The 25,825-nt window shown below is 40.9% G+C and overlaps 1 protein-coding gene across 1 annotated transcript in view; it reads right to left on the bottom strand.

The window, feature by feature from the left end:
• Positions 1–25,825, bottom strand: part of fam184aa (family with sequence similarity 184 member Aa) — a gene marked incomplete at both ends in the record, with an annotated part of 121,995 nt that overhangs the window by 68,600 nt on the left and 27,570 nt on the right. The window contains one exon of the mRNA XM_083896364.1: positions 2,614–2,691. Within this exon, the coding sequence (XP_083752490.1) occupies positions 2,614–2,691 (78 nt within the window). The remainder of the gene's footprint in view (positions 1–2,613; positions 2,692–25,825) is intronic.

Below are 25,825 nucleotides of genomic sequence, written 5' to 3'. Positions count from 1 at the left end.
ACAACATGCAGCTGCTGTATGACTGGGTGGTTGGGATTTGTCTGATCCAGCTCAAACTGCCCTCCCAGTCCAAGCTGTGATATATCAGAAGCAGTGAGATTTTTTTTTATTCTGCTGCTCCTCTTCTGCACAGGATTTATTAAACGACTCGGTGCCTCTACACAGAGCACAAGGAGTCAGTTAACAGTTATGAAAATTACGGCTGCAACAACGAATCGATAAAATTGATAAAAATTGATTACTTAAAGCGTTGGCAACAAATTTAATTATCGATTTGTTGAGTCGCGCGATTAATACGTCGCTCCTAGGCGCGGAACTGTTTACAGATGCCGACTGTTTCATGCCGGTTGATGCACGCCCACAGCGAGCCTTGTGTGCGCGTGAATAGTCGAGTGAATAAGCCGTGCGGGAAAGTTTTAGAGTGAGCGACAACTTATATTTTAGACTTGAAACATGGCGGAGGCAGAGAAAACCGTTTGGCCGAAATCTTCTAAAATGTGTGAACACTTTACCATTCATGAACCTAAAAAGTGTGTTAGCTGCAATCTTTGCAAGAGCGAAATGGCGTGGCACGGGAGAACCACGGTGATTAACCAGCACCTAAAAAGAAAACAATGTGCAACGGTGCATCCCTATATTAAATATACTTAAATTAGTATAAAAAAATACATGTTTACTTAAGCCTGTGTGAGTATAAATGAATTAATTAATATTATAAAAAATGTGTCTCGTCTCTAAATGTATGTATATCATACATTGTTTATTTTTGTTATTCCAGTTATGTTTTGATTTTTTTTTAATCATTTAATATTACTTTTGATAGCTCAGAGACATTGGAGCAATAACCAGTTGTTTTTACACTTTAGTCTGCACTGTGAATTTGAAATGTTCCTTTTTTGAATAAAGATGTGGCAATTACAAATGTTTTTTTTTTTTAACCGATTCATCAATTAATCGAAAAAATAATCGACTGATTAATCGATTATTAAAATAATCGTTAGTTGCAGCCCTAATGAAAATGATGTAAGTCAGGGCTAGTCAATAACATCCAGAGAAGAGTAATTAAATGGTTAAATCTAAAGCTGCAACTAACGATTATTTTTGTAATCGATTAATCTGTCGATTATTTTCTCGATTAATCGATGAATCGGTTGGTCCATAAAATGTCATAAAATGTTACAAAACGTTGATCAGTGTTCGTCAAACCTGGAAATGATGATGTTCTTGAATGTCTTGTTTTGTCCACAAACCTAAATGATTCAGCTCGAATGATTTCTTTGTTATGTGGAGCAAAGAAACTAAGAAAATATTCATATTTAAGAAGCTAAAACAGTCAGAAATTTTGTTTTAATAATGAAAAAATCTTCAAACCGATTATCGATTATCAAAATAGTTGCCGATTAATTTAGTAATCAATTAATAATCGATTCATCGATTAATCGCTTCAGCTCTAGTTAAATCCAACATACTGTATGTTGAAACAGTGTTGTTTTCGTCAACGATGATGGAATCTTTTCGTTGACGGCACTTTTTTTCATGACGATAACGAGACGGTGATGAGATAAACGTGACTCTTTGATGACTAAAACATGACGAGACTTGTGTGAGTTTTCAAGACGAGAATGGAGGAAAATGTTAGTGGGTGGTCTGTCAGACGTTTAAAACACATGACATTTCGGCTTATTGTGCGTGTCAATTTCCTAGTTAGGGTGTGGCGATCTCACATTCCAGAGCTTTTGTTGTTTTTTCGCCCAATCACCTGACGGTCACAGAGAAAGCACATGTCTATACTTAATATGCACGTACCCAGCTGCTGCTTCTGCAGTGTGTTTGTGTGTGTGTTCACCGTGGAATGAAGATGGATAAGGAAACCCACAGAAGGACTGAACTGTGGCTGTACTTCTTAACAAAAACAGAGACAGAGACAGACACTTCTGCTACGTAAGTGGACTCGTTAGCATTTTAAGCTAGCAATCTTTATGCTAGCGTGTTAGCAAACAACAAACAGATGGATTATTTAGCGGCAGAAAGAAAGCAGGACAGGACAATAACTGGACACAGTAGTTAGTAGTAGTGGCTAAAGTTAGCTTTTGTTACGCTAACGTCAATTCATTATGTGTGTGTTTCTTCAGCGGTATGTTTAGCCATGTTTACATTCATTTTTGACTTTTCGTCAACTAAAACGTGTGACTAAAATGTGACTAAAAACTAATAAGCATTTTAGTCCAAAAGACTAAGACTAAGATGGTTGTCAAAAGCAACACTGTGTTGGAACATGTGCCAGTGTCTGTCAGTTTTTTCCTTGTTTTCGATTAAAACTGGATGTCTACATCTCTCTTTTCAGGCCTGGCATGTAAAATGACTTTGATTAGCAGGTCTATTTTTCCTCTCTCCTCATTTCTCCCTGGAGTGTGTGTCTTAAACGATATAAAAACGTGTAATCACACAAATTTGGTTAGGTTGTTGCTAACACATTTTTTCTGTGGAGTGATATTTTTATCACTTTACAGGGTCTTTAACCTTTTAGATATGAAGCAGAAATATAAGATACGATATCTTTTGGGAGCAGCTGATCTACGATCATTAATCTTTGCAGCCTTGTGCTGACCATACCTCGTCCTCATGGGCTTCTTTCAGCGACTCGATTTCCTCTTCATGCTCGTCGTTCTTGGTGTTCAGAGCGTAAATTACCTGGAGACGGACAGAAGATTGGAAAACGGAAGAAAGAAAATTCAATAATCCTGCAATGAACAGTCAGTACAGCTCAGCTCTGCGTTCAGACAGCAGCATAATTAATACCACCAACACTACACAGAGAGGTGAATTGATCAAAGACAGTGATATCCACAGCTGCTCTTAAGTATCTTGTCTGTCTCAACCAGAGACCTAATATAAGGTGCAGATCTCTAGTTCGCATTACTATAACTGGATTTACATTACAAAAATATAATTGAATTACTGATCAATAACCACAAAATACGTTGCTTACTCCAGCTTGAGCATAGATTTTCTATTGAAAGCAACATGCCCTTAGTCAACCTTTACCTTTCATTTTGACACAAGCAGCTTCTTTGTGTATCCAGCATGTCTTAAGTTCAAATGTATACTATAATGCAGGGATAATCAACTAAATTTATAATAGGTCCACTTAGTGAAAATTTCCTCAAGCAAAGGTCCGGAACATCATAATGTCTAACTTGCATTATTATAATTAGTGGGATATATACTGAAGTAGCCTCGTAGTCTGCATGTAATCAACAACTGACTGTCAGATCAAATACAGAAAGAACAATTCAAAAACATTTCGACAATAATTATTGTCGCTTTTATACAATTATACAGATGTAACACTGAACATTTGTATTATTTTCTTCTCTCTTAAAGGGACACTGTGTAGTATTTATGGGTTTATATGACCCAAAATCCACTTTCTATACATATTATGTGCTCCTGCATTGTCTAGTCGCTGTATAATATTCTTTGTTTCATTTTCGTAGTGTTTCAAAAAGTCATGTAAAATAACATGGTCGCGGGCCGCTACTGCATTGCCACGACGCCATGTTTCTACTGGAACCTGTATCGACAAACGCGAGAGAACAAATCAAGCGTCTCTTTATTTGTAGCGGAAGTCCCGCCTCCACTCTCTCCGCTTCGTCTGCTACGGGCGCGGTAGCTCGCCCTCTCCCTTGCCTCACGAACCTCATTTGCTGACACGGAGAAAGACAACGAGGACCGGCTGAGGATACCGTAGCGCTCAGGGAAGGGAGGGGGTGAGCAGAGGAGCAGTTCTTTATTGTAAATTTCAGCCTCTCCTGTAGATGGCACTATAAACTACTTACTTCACCTTTAAAGGAAAAGAAGCTCTGAGAATGCTTATTTTCTGTGACCTGTTCAGATTTGAGTTGGTGTGTTTGGTCAAAAATGTTGTGTTTGGTCTCATAGTGGCGTTTCACGTTGCCACTTTTTACAAGTGCCACTGTCTCTGAACATATGAGACAGACTGGTTTTGTGCTTCCAGTGTATGTATATCCAGTGTATTCCAGAGTATGTCCATTCTGGGTTGAAAGCTCTATTTTCACTGTCCACTTTTCTCTTCTTAGAGAGCACCATGTTAATTATTTTTCTCTGGCACACTCTTCTCTACCTGTATCACTCACTCGTCTCTGTCTTCTCTCTCTGTAAACGCACTTTTCTCTGTCTTCTCTTGCTGTAAACGCACTTTTCTCTGTCTTCTCTCGCTGTAAAATCTCTTTTTTCTCTGTCTTCTCTCTCTGTAAACGCACTTTTCTCTGTCTTCTCTCTCTGTAAACGCACTTTTCTCTGTCTTCTCACTGTAAACGCACTTTTCTCTGTCTTATCTCTCTGTAAACGCACTTTTCTCTGTCTTCTCGCTGTAAACTCTCTTTTTTCTCTGTCTTCTCTCTCTGTAAACGCACTTCTCTCTGTCTTCTCTCTCTGTAAACGCATTTTTCTCTGTCTTCTCTAACAGTAAACGCACTTTTCTCTGTCTTCTCTCGCTGTAAATGCACTTTTCTCTGTCTACTCTCTCTGTAAAAGCACTTTTCTCTGTCTTCTCTCACTGTAAACTCTCTTTTTTCTCTGTCTTCTCTCGCTGTATAGCTCACTAGTCTCCCTGTCTGTCACTCGCTATTTAGCGTGATGCACAGATTTGATTGGCTTTTAGTGGTGTCACGTGGGATGGCTCAGGTCGAATGTAATTGGTCAGTGAATTTCCAGATTCGCTCAACCAGTACGGTAAAGTCTAGAGAAGCTGTGCCAGGTCCAGGTTGGTACAGGACAGCGTCTGGGTCTGGACTCGGACCACGGTCCGCCTGTTAGTGACCTCTGATATAATGTATAAATATGATTCATATTTAGGTAATAATTCTTTGATTTTTAAGCCTTCAGGAAGACGACATCATGGCATAGACTGATAAGAGTTTCTCTATGGATGATGTCTTTATATTGCTTGAGTTTCTTGCTGATAGCTGATACATATGGAGTTAAATTTGTTCCACTGATATTTGTATGTGTGCAAATTGTGATCCACACGTATTTCTTGATTTGTATGCGTGTTTTGAGATCCACAAATAAAAAAATCCAATTTGTAACTTGTATATTGATTTTTACTAGTGCCGTCAGTTAAACACGTTAATTAACGCGAACCCATTTTAACGGAGTACATTTTTTTTATCTCTTTTTGGCCGAGAAAACTTTATAGTTTTTTCACATGCTGTTGCCTCAACTATTAACGTTAGAACAACGACAACACCACACCGGATCTAGATAGACCGGAAACAAAACAACAGACACGCTGCGCGACCCGGTCATAAGAGTAAACGTTCCGTTTTGAGCAGATGTCGAGTGATGTGCGCTTCTCCGGTAGCTCATTCAGCTCGAATGAGCTCGTTACGGCAACAACACATTAAACCACGGGACTTCGTCTGCGTTAAAGAACGGCTCTTTATTCACAGAACTGCGGGGTGATACACAGACGGGGTGCGGGGTGTTATTATTGTGCGGCTCTCACATTAAGAGGAATAACTCAAAATATGCAGAGTGACGGAGATATTCACCTGCGGCTCGCTAATGTAAACACACGGAACACATTACTTCCTGCTTCGCTGACGTCACATGACGCGAACGTCTCGTACATCCAACAGCACACAAACATATACACAGCTCCTCACACACACACAAGTTACACACACCAGGTTTAGCCTGTAACATAGATTAGTTTGTCTGTCAGGGTGGTTCAGTCTGTAGAATAAGATGTGTAATAATAATAATCTAAAATTATATTTTGGCTTGAACAAATATTTTATTGTAAATATTGTGTCTTGAAATTGCAGTAACTTGTATTGCAATTAAGATAAATTTCGATTAATTGTTCAGGCCTACACTACAGTACATGCCAAAATATGCAAAAAAGCAAAGCAAGCCAATCCACTTTTCTATGTTGATAAGAGTTTTAAAATGAGGAAAAATAATGGTACAAAAAGAAATCAAGGGACATTTAGAATAGATAAAAACATGCAATTAAATATTTTAATTGTTTGACAGCACTAATTTTTACAAATAAAGATGTTATTTGTAAATAACGTGACTGTAAAAATCTAATTTGCATTTGTGAGTTGTGATTTCGCATTTGTGGATCGCCAGAACACACATTTCTTGCTTTTGTGAATTGTGATTTTGCATTTGTGGATCGCCAGAACACGCATTCCTCGTTTTTACGAATTGCAAAAACACACATTGGAATGCATGGTATATTTGTCTCAGTAATGCCTCCCTTCATCAGCAGGTGGCAGTGTTTTCCAAGTAGATTCTAGCTTCAATCCGTGAACAAGACGCTCATTCGTTTTTCAAAATAAAACCAGAAAAAAAAGTTGAGAGAGTTGTGTGTGTGTGTGTACGAGTGAGACGGTGAATGGAGCAACACTGGAGACTGGTCAGCAGGAGGCGCTATAAGAGTTTATAACACAGTCACAGTGGATGTCACAGCTGTTTTTGGGTGAAATAAAACAGTCGCTTTCTCAAGTGCAAAGTGGAGCCTCTGTGTGAGTTGTTTGCCACTGCTGGAGATAAAGTGAAGGGGGTTAAGTGAAGGGGGTTAGCCATGAAATTAGCATCAACTTCAGCCCTGGAGGAAACGCTCCGCTGTGCTTCCCGACTATGGTCTGAGCCCCGAACAAGAACGGTTACCACAAGCATTTAAAAAAAGTCAATTGTGGACCGGGGAGGGGAGGGGGTAATATTTTGAGATGCACAAGATTAAAAGTGGCAATTATACGAGAAAATAAAGTTGCAGATTTATGAGATTAAAAGCACATTTCCATGTTATTAAATATATCGACTCACACCCGCGATTTCCCCAGCTGTCTATGTGTTTTAAATAGGGAATGACCGATATGGGTTCACCGCGGGTGTTTATTGATAAATCGGGAGCCGCCCCACGGGGTGAGACATGTCAGGAGATGAATTATTCCCACAAAGTAATGATAACCGTAAGGGTCTCCTATTATTATTGTGCGTCTGGCCCCAGCTCTAAAACGGTCGCGGCAATTATAATGTAGCGGTACACCGTGTTGAAGTAGTTTAATCTCCAGAGCCAAAGCGCAGGTTTTCCTCCCTTATACTAGAGGATAAGGCTGTGGTATTTTTTAAAACTTCATCCTAGAGGGCTTTGAAACTTTGACTCTCACTGCCTTACTTTTCTGCTGCTCACCGGAGCAGTCCTCCGTTTCTTCTCCGTGTCTGTGGCGCTGCATGTAGAGGCTTCAGTGTGGACTGATTGGCTGTCACTGACTCACTTGCGCCAAGTAGCCAATCAGTGAGGGTTGTGGGCGGGACATTGTTACACAACCAAGAGAGTGGTGACTTCAGGCAGAGACGCTGCATCAGAGCCAAAGGAGCGCCTTTTAAAATATATTATTTAATTATATCGGTTATTGGTGAAAAAAACGGCCGATGCCGATTATCGCAAAAATGCCGAATATCGGCCGATATTATCGGCCAGACCGATAATTGGTCGATCCCTAGTTTTAAAAACATGAACCGTATGTATATTGACTGATCAGTTAAGTCTGTGTCTGTCACCTGCTCCTGTCTGCCTCACGCTTTGCTGGGTGAAGAAATAAAGTCAATGAATCAGTTAAAAACTGTTGATTTCTTCCCATGGAGCTGACATTGAAACTATTTTGCTTTAGTAAATGTCTGTCAGTCAGCACTGCGGTTGGAGCGGCTGGCTTGACGACGAGAGGCGGCTGGTTTGACCTCAGTCAAGCCGAGTGACCACTGACTGACAGAACTGATCAGTAATGAGTCCTTATCCATTTTTGCATTTTGATTTTGTAAACGAGAACCACAAGCTGCACATTCGTGTGGATCTGTGCGACTTTCATGCAAAAAATGTCTCAAAAATCCGTAACTGTGGGAAGCGAGGAATGCGTGATCTGGTGATCTATAAATGCGAAATCACAATTCACAAATGAAAATTAGATTTTTACAAAGTCACGTTATTTACAAATGACATCTTTATTTTTAAAAATCAAAATACAAGTTACAAATTGGATTTTTTTATTTGTGGATCTCAAAACATGCATACAAATCAAGAAATACGTGTGGATCACAATTTGCACATATACAAATATCAGTGGAACAAATTTAACTCCATAGATATAGGATGTACATTTATTTTGTCAGATATTTAGGGCCGAAGCACCAGATGATGCAAAGGCCATATTTTATCCACTGTGATTATTGTTTTTATTGTTTTTTATTGTTTTCCTTCACTTAAAATTTGAGCACACATCACATCAGGATCTGTGAGTATTGCAATCTAACATTGGGGTCTCTGACTAAACAGAGCACAACCTTGTGGCCAAAAGTATGTTTTCAGGCATTATGAACAAGCTTGGTGTATGAAACTTTCTGTGCAGGTGTATCATGCAAAGCCACAGTGTTTTTGGTAACACCCAACAGGAAGTCCACCATTTTGGATTTTGTCCAAAATGTTTCAAGTTTCAACAAACTCCTCCTAAATATCTGTCCGGATCGTCTTCAAACTTGGTATAAATGTCTTAACACCGGTCCCATTTTCGAATTATTAATTTTGTGAGGTTTTGTCAATGATCCAGGTGAGTAGGTGACGTTGTTCAAAGACACTGTCAAAAATGGACATGGTGAATCATTCATTATAGCTCAAGATGTCGCCAATTTAGGTGTTATTCCGGGACAGACAAAAAGCTTCTTGGATCGATATTCTATGACCTACAGGAAGTCCACCAGTTTGAATTTTGTCCATATGTTTGCACTTCACACAGTTAAATTTTAACTGACTAAATTTGGTCAGATCGACTTCAAACTTGGAACACAAGAGTTCCTAGATTAGTTAACTAGATTGTAATTGCTGTAAGATAAACAAATATGTTCCTGAAGGGCAACAGCCATCAAACAAGCTGCAGTAAACCTTACAGCCATTAATGCAATTTACAACAAAACATGTGCTGCAGTGTTTACATGTACAGCAGCAGTAAAATAAATGATTTTAAGAAGGAACCTAAACACCAATCTACTTTGAGAGCATATGCAAACTAAATTATCACAACAAACCGAAAACAGACACCATTGTGTGGGAAGCTCAAACTTTATATAATTATAACTAGCTAGCAGAAAAACTAATAAGCAGACTAATAATGTTACTTCAATGTCAATAACAAATAAGGTACCGACCAGGTATCGGATCTGAAGTGAAAAAAAGTGGATCGGTGCATCCATGTTAATTATTGGTAAATAATGGACTCAGTCCTACTGCACAGCAACATTAACACAGCAAATATTCATTACACTGCTATTCACTCATGCCAAGGTTATGCTAATGCAGCAGATTGCATTTGTTTCCCTCCAGGCTATTGTAAACATTCAGTGATTCCCTGGAGTAAGATGAATGGAAGTTAATCAGGAAGTTGAAGATGTCAGGATATTGCAGGTCTAGAATAATGTCCTCTACGACTGTTTGTAAAAAAGCACGCACGGGCATTCTAAGGATCAGATGTAGTCACTTTGTCAATTGTGTCATATCCAAGATGGCGGCGCGCACGGACGCATCGGCTCACGGCTCTCCCTTTTTGTGCTATTTTCTGTGTTTTTCGTTCGTGTTTTTCGTAAGTACGTGTTCAAATCGCTGCTATAGCCGTCAGGACTTACTCGACGTTGGTTTTAGGCATAAGTTACCCACCACAAGTGACTTTCAACGAACTCACAATATACCCGACGACGTCGCGAGGCAACCGGGCTCTCCGTGGATTGTTATCGGGTCCGGCAGGCGTCGGAGACGGCGGAGGGAGAGAAAGCAGAAGCGAGGACGCCGGTCAGGCCTGTTGGTGAAACTCAGGACACAGCCACACAAGCCTCCCCTACCCAGCTTGTTCCTCACAAACGCGAGATCTATGGTTCACAAGATGGACGAGCTGGAACTACAGTTGGCTGGGAATCGCTATGTTAAGAACTGCTGTGTTATGATTATAACCGAAACCTGGCTTCACCCGCGGATCCCCGACGCCGCAGTAGAGCTAGCTAGCCGCTCTCTCCACTGCTGGGACAGAAACCAAGACTCCGGTAAGAGCAGAGGAGGAGGTCTTTGCATTTACGTACATAATGACTGGTCAAACAATAGCAAAATCATAGATAAACACTGTTCCCCGGACATAGAATACATGTCAGTTAAATGCAGACCACATTATTTACCCAGAGAGCTAACAGTAGTGATAGTTACAGCTGTATACATACCTCCGGATGCTAACGTTAGCATAGCTCTCGCTAGCCTGCTAAAAACAATAAACACACAGCTGCGCGCGCACCCACACGGAGTTCACATTATAGCTGGGGATTTTAATCAGGCGAACCTTAAGACGGTTCTTCCGAAATTTTTTCAGCACGTTAAGTGTCCAACCAGGGGTGCAAACACACTGGATCATGTTTATTCTAACATCAAGCATGCATACAGAGCCATACCACAACCTCATCTAGGCCAGTCAGATCACCTCTCTCTGCTCCTTACCCCGGCATACACCCCTCTCAGGAGGAGAACTACACCTCTCAAAAAGACTGTTACAACCTGGCCGGACGATGCACTCTCTCAGCTACAGGACTGTTATGCGAACACTCAGTGGGAGGTATTTGAACACCAGGACCTGGCAGAGCACACAGAAGCAGTACTGTCATACATCAGGTACTGCATTGGGAACGTCACTGTGGAAAAGAGCATCAGGGTTTTTCCCAACCAGAAACCCTGGATGACCAGCCAGGTCCGAATGCTGCTCAGGAAGCGTGACGCTGCCTTCAAGTCAGGTGACAGGGAACTGTACAGTGCCTCCAGAGCAGACCTGAAGAGAGGAATCAAGGATGCTAAGTCGGCCTACAAGAAGAGGATAGAGGACCACCTCTCTGATAACAACCCGCGACAGGTGTGGCAAGGCATACAGCATATCACAAACTTCAGGGGCTGTAACATCACACCTGGGAACCCAGACGCCTTGCTGGCAGAGGAGCTGAACTGCTTCTTCGCAAGATTTGAGAAAACTGAGCCCCATATAGCCTCACCACCTCCGCAGCCACCAGCACCCAGCACCGTCACACTGACTGTACAGGATTCTGAAGTGAGACGGGTGCTAAGAGCAGTAAACCCAAGGAAGGCAGCTGGCCCGGACGGGATACCAGGGAAGGTGCTCAAAGCCTGTGCAGACCAGCTCTCACAAGTTTTCACCTGCATCTTCAACCGTTCCCTGTCTCAAGCCACCATCCCATCCTGCCTGAAGACAGCTACAATCATCCCCGTGCCCAAGAAAATCATCCACAGACAGCCTCAACGACTACCGCCCAGTCGCCCTAACACCGGTCATCATGAAGTGCTTTGAGAGGCTGGTTCTTCACCACATCAAAGACAGCCTTCCTCAGACCTTCGATCCACATCAGTTTGCTTATAGAGCAAACAGATCCACGGAGGATGCCATAGCCATAGCTCTCCACACTGCGCTGAGCCACCTGGAACACCAGGGGAGCTATGTGAGGCTACTCTTCATCGATTACAGCTCAGCCTTCAACACAATCATCCCGGACATTCTGGTCAGTAAACTTGTGGATTTAGGCCTCCACCCACACACCTGTTCATGGATAAAAGACTTCCTCACGAACCGTCCACAGACTGTTAAACTTGGTAACCACATCTCCTCCACCCGCACACTCAGCACCGGCTCTCCACAGGGGTGTGTGCTGAGCCCACTACTGTACTCCCTCTACACCCATGACTGTAGCCCAACCCACCTTGGTAACACCATCGTCAAGTTCGCAGACGACACCACTGTGGTTGGACTAATCTCAGGGGGAGATGAGTCTGCTTACAGGGATGAGATCCTGAAGTTGACAACGTGGTGTTCAGCGAACAACCTGGCACTGAATGCCACAAAGACAAAGGAAATCGTCATCGACTTCAGGGGGCACTGCGCAGACCCAGCTCCCCTCTACATCAACGGTGTCTGTGTAGAGAGGGTCCAGACCTTCAAGTTCCTGGGCACCGTCATCTCGGCTGACCTCTCCTGGACCCCGAACATCACGGAGATCACCAAGAAGGCCCAACAACGCCTGCACTTCCTGAGAGTGCTCAGGAAAAACAACCTGGATGAGAAGCTGCTGGTGAACTTCTACCGCTCTTCCATAGAGAGCCTGCTGCTGTACTGCATCACAGTGTGGTACGCCAGCTGCACTGAAGCAGACAGGAAGGGTCTTCAGAGAGTCATCAACGCAGCACAGAGGATCATCGGCTGCACTCTCCCCTCCCTAAAGGACATTTACCACTCTCGCTGCCTGAACAGAGCGAGGAACATTGTTAAGGACAGTTCCCACCCCGGCTTTCATCTGTTCGACATGCTGCCCTCTGGCAGACGCTACAGGTGTGTCCGAGCTCGGACAAATAGACTTAAGGACAGCTTCTTCCCCAGAGCCATAACCACACTGAACATGGACATGCACTGACCATCCTACCTCTACCACATACTCTCACACATTCTGGCATGTGCAATACTCTACATTTCATGCTGAAACGCTTATATATTTAATAACTTACTCCACACTATGCAATACTTATATACTGTGCACTACTTATATTGTATATACAGATTTTTATCCTGCTTAAATTACATTCCAAACTGTGCAATATCTATATTTTTAAATGGTACCCTGCTAAAATCACTTTCATACTGTGTAAATGTTTATATTTCTATTTTTATATACTGCAAAATTACATTTCACTCTGTGATATTTATATTCTATATGCTGCTAAAATCATATCTCACACTGTGATATTTATATTTCTATATTTCATATACTGTAAAAAAAAAAAAAAATTACATTTCATACTGTGGAAATAGTCTTATTTATTATTTTTTATACCCTGCTATGGGTCACGTCTCATAGAAATGCACTTTTTATATTTAAACCCTGCTACAGACCTGCTATTTCATATTGTGCAATAAGAATTTGATGGCTGTTTATCCTTTTAATGTAGTACGCTGCAACTGAAAACCCACCTCACGTTAACTAGGGTCACTTTTTCTTTTTAATGTCCTTGACCCATACTCTGGTTGTTGTTGTTGTTGTTGTTATTGTTCTTCGTTGTTAGCTGTATGCACTTTCAAGGTGAAGTCAAGTAAATCTCGTTGTACAACTTGTATAATGACAATAAAGGCATTCTATTCTATTCTATTCTATATTGGTAGATCTCCATGGATTGAAAGCGTGCAGTGAAGTCTGACAGGCTGGATCCACCACCAGTCTTATTAATTGTTGCCGCATCTTAGGCTGCCAACATGGTGCTTCATAGGGACCGAATCATGTGATGTCTGGAGCTCTATTGTGTGCACTAGTACACATTCAGAGGTCACAATGAAGTTGACTTTGATTCAAGAACCTAAAAATGATCCAAGTCCGATACCAAGTAAAATTCAGGATGGTATCAACGATACAGATACTGAAATACTGAGAAAATACCACTACTTTGTATAAAAACTTAATGTGTTTGGAAAATCGAAATAAAAACCATAATTCAACTTGTTCTCTAATAATAAATAGAATTCTAATACAATACAAAAACCGAACATTTGAACACAAACATTACACATTTTTTTCATTCATTCACCACATCATTGCAGTTTGCTCCGCAAATGACTGCTGTGAGAGAAAATTCTAATCTTCTAATCTTCCAAAGGTTCCATCATTGGAGAACTCATCTGATAATCCAAAATCTCCATAACAATTGTGTTAAGCCATTGTTAAGTACAGTCATAGTTCACATATGACTACAACAGGCGGAAGAAGAAGTAGTTCCTACCAACTGGACATCATTTAGACTAGATCCTGAAAGTACAGTTACTGTCCATAGTTGATAAACTACACTGTTACCTCAAATTATGGGATCAGATGTATCGATATTTCAGTATCAATCCCCACACTATCTGAGAGCACACACCTGAAGCTGGCAGGGACATATATCACAGTGAGGTAGTGTGGATGTGAGTCTTTGATTCTCAGCAGTGAGTCAGCCATGGAAATGTTCCTTCAATTATACATGATTATTGTAATGTTGCTTCTGTGCCTGGTGCTTTTCATCTCTCTCTGTCTCCTCACCCTTTTATCTTTTTCCTCTTTTTGTCCTTTCCTCCTCCCCCTTCTCTTCCCCATGGCTCTCCATCTCCCAGGAATAATTGCATCGCTATTTATGTCTCCAGTCAAAAAAAAACTAAAGCTCTCTTTACATAAATTATCTCTCACAATGCAACATTATTTAACCTTTAACGATTATGTGTGTTACATATAGGAGGGTTTATTCGCAGTTCCTGGCCTCTGATTTTTGTGTGCGCAAAATACCATATATGTAGAGTGTTTTTACTGACTGGTAATGCTAACAATAGCTAGCCCAAGATACGTTTGCATCTGTGTTTTTTTCCTAACTGGAATGCAGTTGAGTCGGGGGTGACGTCACTCCCAGTTCCAACTTCCATGTTGTGAAGTAAATGGAACGCAGCGAAAACTCTTCATTTTCAATGGAAGACTGGCCAAGCATTTGGTATTTGTCCTTCTCATCATGCTGTTCACATGATGGCCACCATGCTTAGAGTGTCACAGACAATACACTGTAAATACATTCTAAAATAAAATATCTATTGTTTCTCATCTAAATTATATGCTTTCATTTCAGATAATATCTGGTTTATTTCTTTGCCTTTTCAATAGAGAGGTCCTATCACACATATATGTTAGTTATGGAGGTCTACTTACATACATTAACTTGTTTTTATGGTCAAAAACCTCCTAGTTGCTGTAAATGAGCCGATAGAAATCTCTCCTCACTGAAGCTCTCGTCAGTCGCAGTGTTTCAGACTGTAATCTCACCCCCAGAAGACAGAACTGTTGTGATTGGCCAGCCAACAAGAGTCCCTTTTACGCCTTTGACCTGGAGTCAGACACAGAGTCAGAAGACACTGTTGCTCGTTAAACACAGCCACAACGGACATTCTTCTTCTTCTGCGGTTCAATGTACGCAACCGGATGTGCCCGGACTACCGCCCGGAGCAGGAGGATCTGCTGTTCAGGAGAACCGCTGTTTACATAACCAGAATGGCTTTTTTTTCAGAGATCTTGCTGAGCCCGGGATTACAATACAACACAGCGTTCTCAGCAATGGCTGAATTGTTTGTTTAGAACCTTCAGGGCTTCATAAACGAGGTAATGACGCAGATACACACTAAAAAACAATTGGAACTTCCATTCTATGGGCGCTTTAAAAGAACAATATTTACGTTAGAAATAATGCATTTGCCTATAACTATGAACTGCTAGTTAAACTGCTATATTAAAAAGTGTTATTCAGTGACTTTTGTCGATTCAGTTTTTTTTTTATCACTATATATGATTTATATTTCATAAGTGTATTTGACAAATGTATTCAGTATAATAAATATCTATCTATCTAATAATTGTATCAATGCAACAGACAAAATCTCAGAGAATATCTTGTCTCATGTCACAACATAGATTAATTATCACTAAATTGCTCAGCCCTGTTTACAATTGATATTGATATGGTTCAGTAATTACAGTATGAAAATGTGCCACAGCTTTTGTTTTGAGTTATCTTCCCATTGTTATCAATCAACTCAGCCCATCCACTTTCACAATGGGGGAAAACAGAGAGTGACAGCAAATTTCCCCTCCATCTCCTCTACACCAGGGTGTTTGCGTCAGATGTTTTCAGGCCTGAAGCTCTAATTGCACCAAGCCTGAAGGCAGCACATCAGTTTGGAGAGACATGGTTACACTCACATATCCTGATCGGCCATTTTGTGCCTCAATCCTAATTGCCAGTGACATTTTTCAATTTGTTTCCGGAGAGGGGAAAATTGATCCTCCAAGTTTTGACACGATGCTTCTTTAAACCTGAGTGCAGGAGAGTCGACGCACAGAGGAATGGCCTCTTCTTAAACTAGAAAAAGCAGCCCACGGCCAATTGGAAAGGGAACTTGTAACTGGAAGTTTGCAAGTTCAAATACAGACAGGTCAAAGGGCTAAGGTACCTATGAGCAAGGGAGGTCTCACAAAGTCTTTGAAGAAACACATTATTTTACGGCACTAAAACACACACATACACTCGCCAAGATCAAGGCAAACAGTGTTACTGTATATGCTTATCATGGCAGAGACGGCACAAAAGAAGCAGAAAACCCTTGTTAAGGCGGATTTCCACCAGGTGCGATACAGCAGCGGAATGTCAGCGATGCGGTTTTGCACCGTCCTCTGCCCAGCGTCAATCCCCACCCAGCACGTTACGGCAGTGAATAATAATAAGATCACGCGATAATCCTGAATGGACGCGAGTTTGTGTGATCCTGCCATAGATATAAAAAAAAGGTATAAAGGAAACAACGACAACAACAACACAGCTTCTTTCATTCTCCGACGTGGAAGAACTGTTGATCTCGTGTCATAAATGATTTTATGTTTCTCTACTTCAACAATCAGTCTCTCGTTGTACATTATGACTTTCTGAGAAGCTCTGATTAATTGACTGTTGACCTGGCAGCACCGGTCACGACGTAATGTTAATGTGAACTTGTGCTAGACTATATGACCTGCGTATTGTGTTTTGTTTTAAAAGGGGGAGGAAGTGTTTTACTTTGATTCTGTGTCAGACTTACTGTCTGGTACAATCTGCTCTGTTGAGCTTGACGCGATTCAGCAACGGCAAAAATAGAACTGCTACCTATCGATAGCGCTGCAGTGCGCCGATCCGCTTCTGGGACACTGCTGAGATGTGCCACAGCGCGGCCGGTGGAAATGCTCACATTGATTAGATTGGAACGGCGACCGCCTGTGGAGAGGGGAAGTGAAGGGGGTGTGTTTTTACATCAGTGAGACTAAAGCAGTAGACAATGGATGAATGGGCGGGTGCTTACAGTGATGTCGTAGAAATATGTACTCTGTATGCCAAAATTGTCTGTTTAAATAATATTTAAAGTGAATATATTTGTGCCTTCTTAGATAAAGCTATGCAGCAGGGCTGTAACATCGCTTATTAATTGATTAATAAATGAATCACCAACTATTTAAAATCAATTATTTTGAATGTGTTTTTAAATAATTAAAGCAAGTTCTGTGGATTTTTTTTTTTTGCTATGATTTATTTGCTCATATTACAAAGAAATCATTAAACTCATTACAAACAAGAAATATGACACAATCTTAATTTCGAGGTTTAAGAAACACCCATCAACATTTTTCAACACATTTTATGGACCATTAAACTCGCTGATTAAAGGAGGAAATAATCAATTGATAAATTGATAACGAAGATAATCTTCATTCACAGCCCTACTATGCAGTGAAGTCCTTCATCCAAGCTTTAGTTTTAATCCTTCTGACTGACAATAACAATATTCTTTCTCGGGAAAGATAGGGCTAAGCTGAGGTTTAAAGAAATCTGCAATTTTAAACGTGCTAACAATTGTTGATGTCTTACTCTAACAATCTAAAAAATAAGCAAAGTTAATAAGTCTAAAGCCCAATTTATACTCTTAACGTCGGTTACGGAGACCCCTCTACGTCGTCAGAGAGTCTTTGTTGTCTCCGGCTGCACAAAATATTTTTGTGTGTCCGTCACTCCGTCAAGGGACAACGGAGACGGCAAGGGCTGTGATTGGTCCTCAGGACAGGCCGAGCGAAGCTGCTCTGTGCCGGCCACTGTGCCCACCGAGCGTCCACAGAGGCGGAGCTGATCACCGCCGACATTGTCGCTGCCAAACTATAAATACGTCATATCTTAAAGGTCCCATATTATACCCTATTAACCCAAGTTAAATTAGGTCCTGGTGCCCTAATGAACATGTCTGTGTCATGCTTTAGTCAAAATATCATAAGGATGAAGCACAATAGCAGTTCAATAACCTTGCCAAAACAGCCTTTTTCAGAATTCTCGGTTTTGTGCCTGGTCATTTACATGTGAATGAGACCCAGGTAAACACACACCCACTGCTTCCAGGGGAGTGTCGATCTAACTTACTATCCACAGCCATACTGTCGGCACTTATCACCTATTGTCATGCACCGTCGTCCCAACCCCCGCTCCATATACCCCATAGTAATGTCCGTTTACCCGTTGTTACTGCGTTTCACAGTAATGCATAGAGTGACCACGATTTTGGCTTCTCGCGATCGTAAAAACATTGAAATCGAAGAAAAACGATTAATGCGCCGCGCTGCGCGGCGTGTATGTAAATTCCTATGCTAGAAAAAGACCTTGAATGCACCAGTGTTACTGCGGCTCCAACTGACGTGTGTGGATCAATAATATGTGACCCGCCACGGACCAAAAGGCAACAAGTCGGCCTAGCGCAAAACGAGAAAAACAGGAAAAGGTTTTTTTTTTCCAAAATTTGGGATTTTCGTTTTTTTCAAAATTACACAAGTTGAAGTTTTGAAGAAGCCACTACATGCTTCAAATCACAGTATTGTGGGTCTTAAAACCATAAACTTTGTGTTTGAATTAAGGTTGTTTTATCGCTGTGAATCGCTCCTAGTTTGGGTGTGACGATCTCACATTCCAGAGCTTTTGTTGTTTTTTCAGCCAATCAGCTGACGATCACGGAGAATACACATGGCTAATTATACGGAGAGAGAGAGAGACAGGGAGAGGGAGAGAGAGTGTGTCGAATGTCCAGCGTATGTGTGCAGTGTGTGTGTGTGCAGTGCGAAATTAAAGCGTGATTATCATCAAAGCAGTCATCATCAAAGCTTTGTTTGACAAAGGAAGACAAAGAGAACAGGACAATACGTCAGTGGCTGAGCAGCTTCTTCACGGACAGGGACAGAGAAAGCACAGAGACGGCTGTGTGTGGATTGTTAGCATTTTAAGCTAGCGATCTTTATGCTAACGTGTTAGCAGACTTCATCGTCACAAAAACAACAAACAGATGGATTATTCCACGGCTGAAAGAGAGCAGGACACACACGGTAGTTGTCTGAGATGATGACATGACGCCAGCACCGCTCTATCTCCTATCGAATTGGACTTTTGGAGGCGAACAGACGTAAAACTGCAACGAAAAGGAAGCAAGCCCGGACCTCTTATCTGATCGGAGGCACTGAAGTTCTTATGGGGTGAGTTTTCCTTAACGTTGTTAATCGATGTTATGTTAGTGTTCATTCAAAGTCACATACAGACGCACATAGGGACGCTGTCTTTTAATAATCCACTGTGCGTTTCATAACGCCGTTTGGCTACATTGTTATTAGCTCGCTAGCTGTACTGTATTATTACAATGAGAATGATGCGCACATCGAAACTTTTGTTCGGTCAGATGAGCGTATTATAAGCCGTAAGAGGAGCATGTCACGGCCCTCTTTGAGATTTTGTACACCCGCAGGTTCAGTTTGATAATTCAAATGCTTTGAGACGAAACTCCCGTGTTCGAAACCTAACATTGCTTTGAATGATGTGTGAATGCCACACCTTTGCATGCATGAATCACACATGATTAACACAATGTGTGATGAACGTGTTAATTACACGTGCAATTCATGCACATAAAGGTGTGGCATTCACACATAATTCAAGCAATACTACTGATCAATCTATACTGATTCAGTGATAAAGTGCCTGTTAACATGAACCATGATCTGAAACAAGTATTTTTTTTATTTTTTTTCAGAATCCTGGGCATAAGGATTGGCATGTGAAGTTGCTGCCAACCCATGTGTCCAAGGCCTCAGTGTGGCGTCAATACATGAGGTCGGCTAAGGCTCTTGGTATGTGTATAAATTGATTTCTATACAATAGCCAAATGCTTATATTGACTGCTATATGTAATGTGTAAAATGTGATTTTTTTGTTAAAGTAAAATAATTATTTTCATTGTGGTTCTTGCTGTCAACAGGTAGTGGAACACAGCTCTCCTGAAAGTCGCCTCAATATTCCGCAGCTTGTTGGAACGGCAGATGGCAGAGTGATAGTTAAGACCATCGACTGGCAGACACATCTGAGTCCCTACTTTCGAAAGCTCCCACAGATCAAGAGTTATCAGCACTTTAGGTATTTATATTCAAAATTCTGCATTTTATAAATAAAAAAATCACGAATGGACATAATAGTGTTCCATGTGAACGGTGAGCCATGTTTTAAATATCCTGTTGTGTGCTTCTATTCCGTCACAGCTTTGATGCCAACAGACCAGGTGTGGTGCTTGCTCAAACTCACAGTGATGCAGAGCCTATCGAGTTGCAGCTACTGCGCAACCCAGGAGTTCTGCCCCCTGTTGACAGTCTTCCCGTCCTGGCCCCACCTGGACTGACCATGGACAGGCAGACGTATCTTTTTGAAAAAATCCGGCCTTTCTGTTCTGATGAGGCAAAATACTTCACATGCCCAGCACCAAAGGTTACAGCACAGAAGAGTAAGCAGAAGAGGGTGCGTTTGTGATGTCATCATTTAGTCCGCATATCGACTGTGATGGACAGAGTGGGTACAGCCACATTGTGGGGGAGGAACTGGTATTGAAGATGATAATATAGTCCATGGTCTGGAAAATATTCCTTCACACACTTAGATATATTTCATTTCTTTATTATTATTTTATAGTTCTATGCACCATATATCTGGAACAAACTCCCAGAAAACTGTAGGTCTGCTGAAACTCTCACCTCTTTTAAATCAAGAGTGAAGACTTTTCTGTTTGCCGCTGCATTTCAGTAATTTCCAATATTGCACTGTAACCTCTATTCCTTATATATACTCTTGATTTTATTTTTTATCTTTTTATTTTATTTGTATCTATTTTATTTTTTAATCTTAATCTTTAAATTTTACCTGCTTGCTTTTATTTTGATGTTATATCTGATTTTATAAATGTCTCTTTTCTATGCTTTTTAATGCTTTATGTAAAGCACTTTGAATTACCTTGTTGTTGAAATGTGCTATACAAATAAACTTGCCTTGCCTTACATTGACATGAACTACATTCATTCCTTTTTTTTCCAAACTGCTACACTGTTACTGTCCTGTGGGCTAACAGACATCAGATATCACGGACAGCTAGACTGGGTGGGGGGTTGTGACCATGTAAATGTCATGCAAATGAGCAGCTATTGGCCTGGCTCCTCAAGAAGGTAGAAATCTTTCAGGCTGAATTTCTCCCTAAAGCAGTTTGAGGAGTGCCTACATTCAAATGACCACATCTTCCTCAAAAATGATCAGATGGACATGGGTTTGACATTGTTGGAAAGCTTAGATATCACACTTTCGGAATCTGTAAATAACTCCAAATGTCCCGAAGTAGACATGTGAACCCTTTTGCCATGGCTGGACACATATGAGGAGAGAACGTGAAAACACGACAGAAAGGCAGCCTTTGGTTGAGAAGAAATGTAAGACAACATCTACATCTTTCTGCAGTGCTTTCAAACGCGTGCTCTTCATATTATTGATCCACACATGTCACTTACTAACTGCAGGCACGTAACTGGTGCGTTCAAGGTATTTTTCTAGCATAGGAATTTACATACACGATCAACAACAAAGGGCTTGTGAAGCTTGTGAACATTTTTTTCATAAATAAAATATATCCACTGGACACAAAAATCCTCTGAGGCTGGAAGTTTGTGTAAAACACTGTGCTCCGCTGTGCAGCCACTCTTCCTCCCTCGCCTGCACTCTCGTATTTCACAGGGACAAGGGGGACCTACGGTGGAGCTGTGAAGTACTCTGCCTGGCGGGGTGCCAACATTCACGGTGAAATGTGTCGCTATGTCGTCATTCCGAGGGAGGTTAAAACATCGCGTGTTTTATCGCCTATACTTACACTAAGTGGAACCACTAAAACATGACTGAGTCTTGTTTTTTCACATTTTGGGGACTGGTATGGCCCACTGAGTCCCAAATATAAGTACTAAAAGATTAAAAAGTTGATTTTGCACAATAGGGGACCTTTAATACACAATCCACATGTTTAGATTCTAAATGGCTAATTTCTCGCCTCATATGATCTTAAAACTGCTTTTTAATCAGATTGGTCAACACTTGCCAGCCTTCTATTGACAGTGTTGATGCATTCTCAAATCAATATAATATGCTCTTGAATTAAGATAGGAAATAACCCCCATTCTGGACTGGCATCAGCACTTTGCTAGCTTAGCTTGTTGTTAGCACAGCAACTCTAAGGTTCAGAGAAGCTGGAAAGGCAACATATTACAAATTCAGAATAAACGCTTGTATTAAAGTGGAACTTTAATAGTCTGGTCACTTTTCCTCTATGGAACGGCTGGGCAATATGGCAAAAAACATCCCCATTAAGCTGTCGCTCCAAATCTAATAGCCAATCAGCAAGCTGATTTCTTAGGCCCGCCCACAGTCCAGGCCAGCAAAAGTCCATTCATTGCAGACAAAAAGTGTATTTTCAAACAAATGAAATAGACAAGCTATTAAACTATTATCAGCATCAGTTCTGATGAAACATAATCAGACTTTTGAACGTTTAACTTTCTCTACTGTGACCAGTGTGTGTCTCCGTGTGAGAACTCTAGGTTGCCATCCGTTTTGCATGCTTCTGTGTCGGGTTGCACAATAAATCATAAAAAAATCCCAATCTCGATTCAACTGCAAGTGATCTCATTCCAAAATGACAATTCTTCTGCATTTTATTTCATAAGCTGCATTACAAATAAACAACCATATTATACTCTCTGAGTTTTTCACAAAGCAGCCGTGTTGCCTTCTATCTCAACATATGAAGCACCTTCACATCACATGATTCAGTGGTGGCGGAAGCCCATCTGCACTTGAGTGTGAGTGCAGCACAGAAATTAGGAGAAAGTGTGTGCTAAGGAGAAATAAACACAAAATGGATGGTGATGAAAACCCAGATGGTAATAACTAGAATTACACAAGCCTGAGCTTCACATTTGGCTCGCTATCAAGGGGCTTTCAGCAGTACTGTCCCTAAATACAACAAACTTGTCTGTTAAATGACAAGATTGTATACATTTCCTTGCTAAATACTGATTAGCCCACATTTTCAGGATTGTTAAGTCCTGAAAATCTGATCTGCAGTTCGTTTTCGGTATGATTCTTGTGCCTCTTTCTGTGACAACACTCTGACCAATCAGTGCACAGCAGTCTGACGACGTGACACATTTACCCTGGTTATGACGTCACGAGTTGAGCTAGTGGAAACTACAATAATAATAATAACAAAAACAAGGCAATCGGAGATGGCAGACATCACCCTATTCACAAACAGAGCCACGAAAAACAATTCTTCACTCCCACTCCATGTGGTGAAATGATAACAATAATAAGAATAAGCGCATTATGCAATATCATGTTCAGAGCCTAAGGAAATCACACTTTTTGGCACTTTAATAATTGAATGTTTCTAATCTTTCGTCCATGAGTGCAGTAAATTTTTCAATTTGTGAAAAATCATGCCAGAGAATTGTGATCTCAATTCTAACCAAAAAAAAATTGTGATTCACATTTTTCCCAGAATCGTGCAAGCCTCTGTTTTTCAATTCTCACCATTCAAAAAAGATGGTCCGTGCTTCCTAAATTCTTCCAACAATAGTTTTCTCTGCTTCTTTTTTCACTGATCGATGTTGCATATAACAATCAATCAAAGTCCACTTTATCTATCATTATATAGGACAAACGGTAAAAACTGACAACAGGACACCCAAGAACAATGATACTCGGACTAAAGGACATTTCCTTCTGACAATCACGATTAACTGAAACACAGAATAACGATCAGAGAAGACCGCAGCAGCATTTTCCTCTCGTATCATCCATCCATCCATTATCTACCGCTTCATCCTCCTCTCGTATCATGTTTTCTGATTAAAGGATTCAATGAAACCTAACTCTCAGTCCAACAGCCAGTGTCATTCAAAGTTGAGTGTCTCCTTAAGCATCCCCAACAGGGTTTCCCCCAGTTTAATAAAAGCCTGGCGGGCCACATTCGTCTCTTCCACTATGACGAATTGGCTTCGCCTCTCCTCGACCTTCGTGGATCTTCAAACCCCCCTCGCTGAACATCTCGAGTGAGTCCGTTCCTTGGGAACGTGAAACGAACTGTGTTTGCCACGAAGGAGCCGCTGAGGATCTGGCCTGCTGCTATCTATACTCTTTGTCTATCACTGTCACATTCTACGCTCTCGCTAGCACGTGTATTTGTGTATATATATATCTATATATTTACTTTTCGTTTTAATAAATATTATTATTATATATATACCTACCTGTGTCCTGCTCTGCATTCGGGTCCAACCCTTTAAGTTCTAGGTTTTCCCTTTAAAGGGAAAACATAACAATTTGTCTGCACCAGATGAGGCAGATGAGGGGGCACTACCACTTTTATATTCATGTTGCTTTATTTTACTTTTAAATGTGACCATTGCATGGCTTGTTTTAAGATTCCCTGGTTGATTAATTGATTAATATGTAACTTAAAGAGCCCATATTATACCCTATCACCCCAAGTTAAACTAGTTCCTGATGCCCTAATGAACATGTCTGTGACATGCTTTAGTCAAAATACCATAAGGATGAAGCACAATAGCAGTTCAATAACCCTGCCAAAACAGCTTTTTTCAGAAAGCTCGGTTTTGTGCCTGGTCATTTACATGTGAATGAGACCCAGGTAAACACACACCCACTGCTTCCAGGGGAGTGTCGACGCCGACACTCTCATGCCAGCATGGTCATGTTACCATGACAACAGTTGAACGCGAACCAAGAAGAGGAAGCCACAGAAGAAGTTGTATGTAGACTGCAACAGGACGTGTCAGAATGGTTAGTTATGATCTCTATTTGAACTTTTCTTAAAAATGTTTGTGTTTGTACGTCGGTTAAAAACGGTCTAAACGGACTAAATACTGCGATTGCTGGCCGCTGTTTGTGTAACTCACTGCTTATAAAACTCTAGATTTGTTTGAGTAACAAGCATGCTACTCCCGTGTTCTCAAAACCAGCGGGAATGTAATAGCACCCTTTTTTTATTCTCAGCTCCTCCGTAATAATGTTACATCTGTGGGAAATAGATAGTTTTCCTGTTCCCGTGGGGGATTAGTGTAAGGCTTTCTCCATGTTGTTAAAAAATAACAATTAACCAAAAGTCAAGCTGTGAACACACAATGGAATCGTAAAAGCAGGGGTCGGCATGAGGTGCACAGGATGATATTCGTGGGTCGTAAAGAAAGTGTATTGTCTTGTTTCAAATGGATGTTTTATGGTGTTTGTAAGATGCTTTGATGTTACTGTATATATGTTTGAGCTCTCTGAAGGGAAGGCAGAGAACATTTAGACCAACTTTGGGACAGAGTCTCTCCTTCATGCATGCAGTAAAGACACGATTTAACCAACACCGATGACTCCAATGAAATTTCTTTCACATTTTGGCGACGAGGATGGGATGGACGTTCCACTGCTCAGGTTCTGAGTTCTGACTGAAGGTTATTACCGGTAAGGAAAATTTCCGCTCCACCAAGGAGGAGGAATTCCGCCTGACGTCAGAAACAGGTACTGACCAGTGGATGCTCCATCTATTTAAAAGTGAGTACGGTGTTTTTTCAATTTTGTGAAACCTATAGGTAGACAGTTGTAATTCCTTTGTGGTTTGAATGTCGATATATTCTATAATTCCTTTCTGGAATTATGAATACTATGAAACTATGAATATTTGGTCCGGTGTAATGCCTGTGTGGTAATTGGGACCGTCTCATGTAATTC

Source organism: Microchirus variegatus (genome assembly GCF_963457635.1).
Source record: "Microchirus variegatus genome assembly, chromosome: 1".
NCBI classification, from domain to species: Eukaryota; Metazoa; Chordata; class Actinopteri; order Pleuronectiformes; family Soleidae; genus Microchirus; species Microchirus variegatus.
This window is presented reverse-complemented; position numbering and strand designations above follow the sequence as displayed.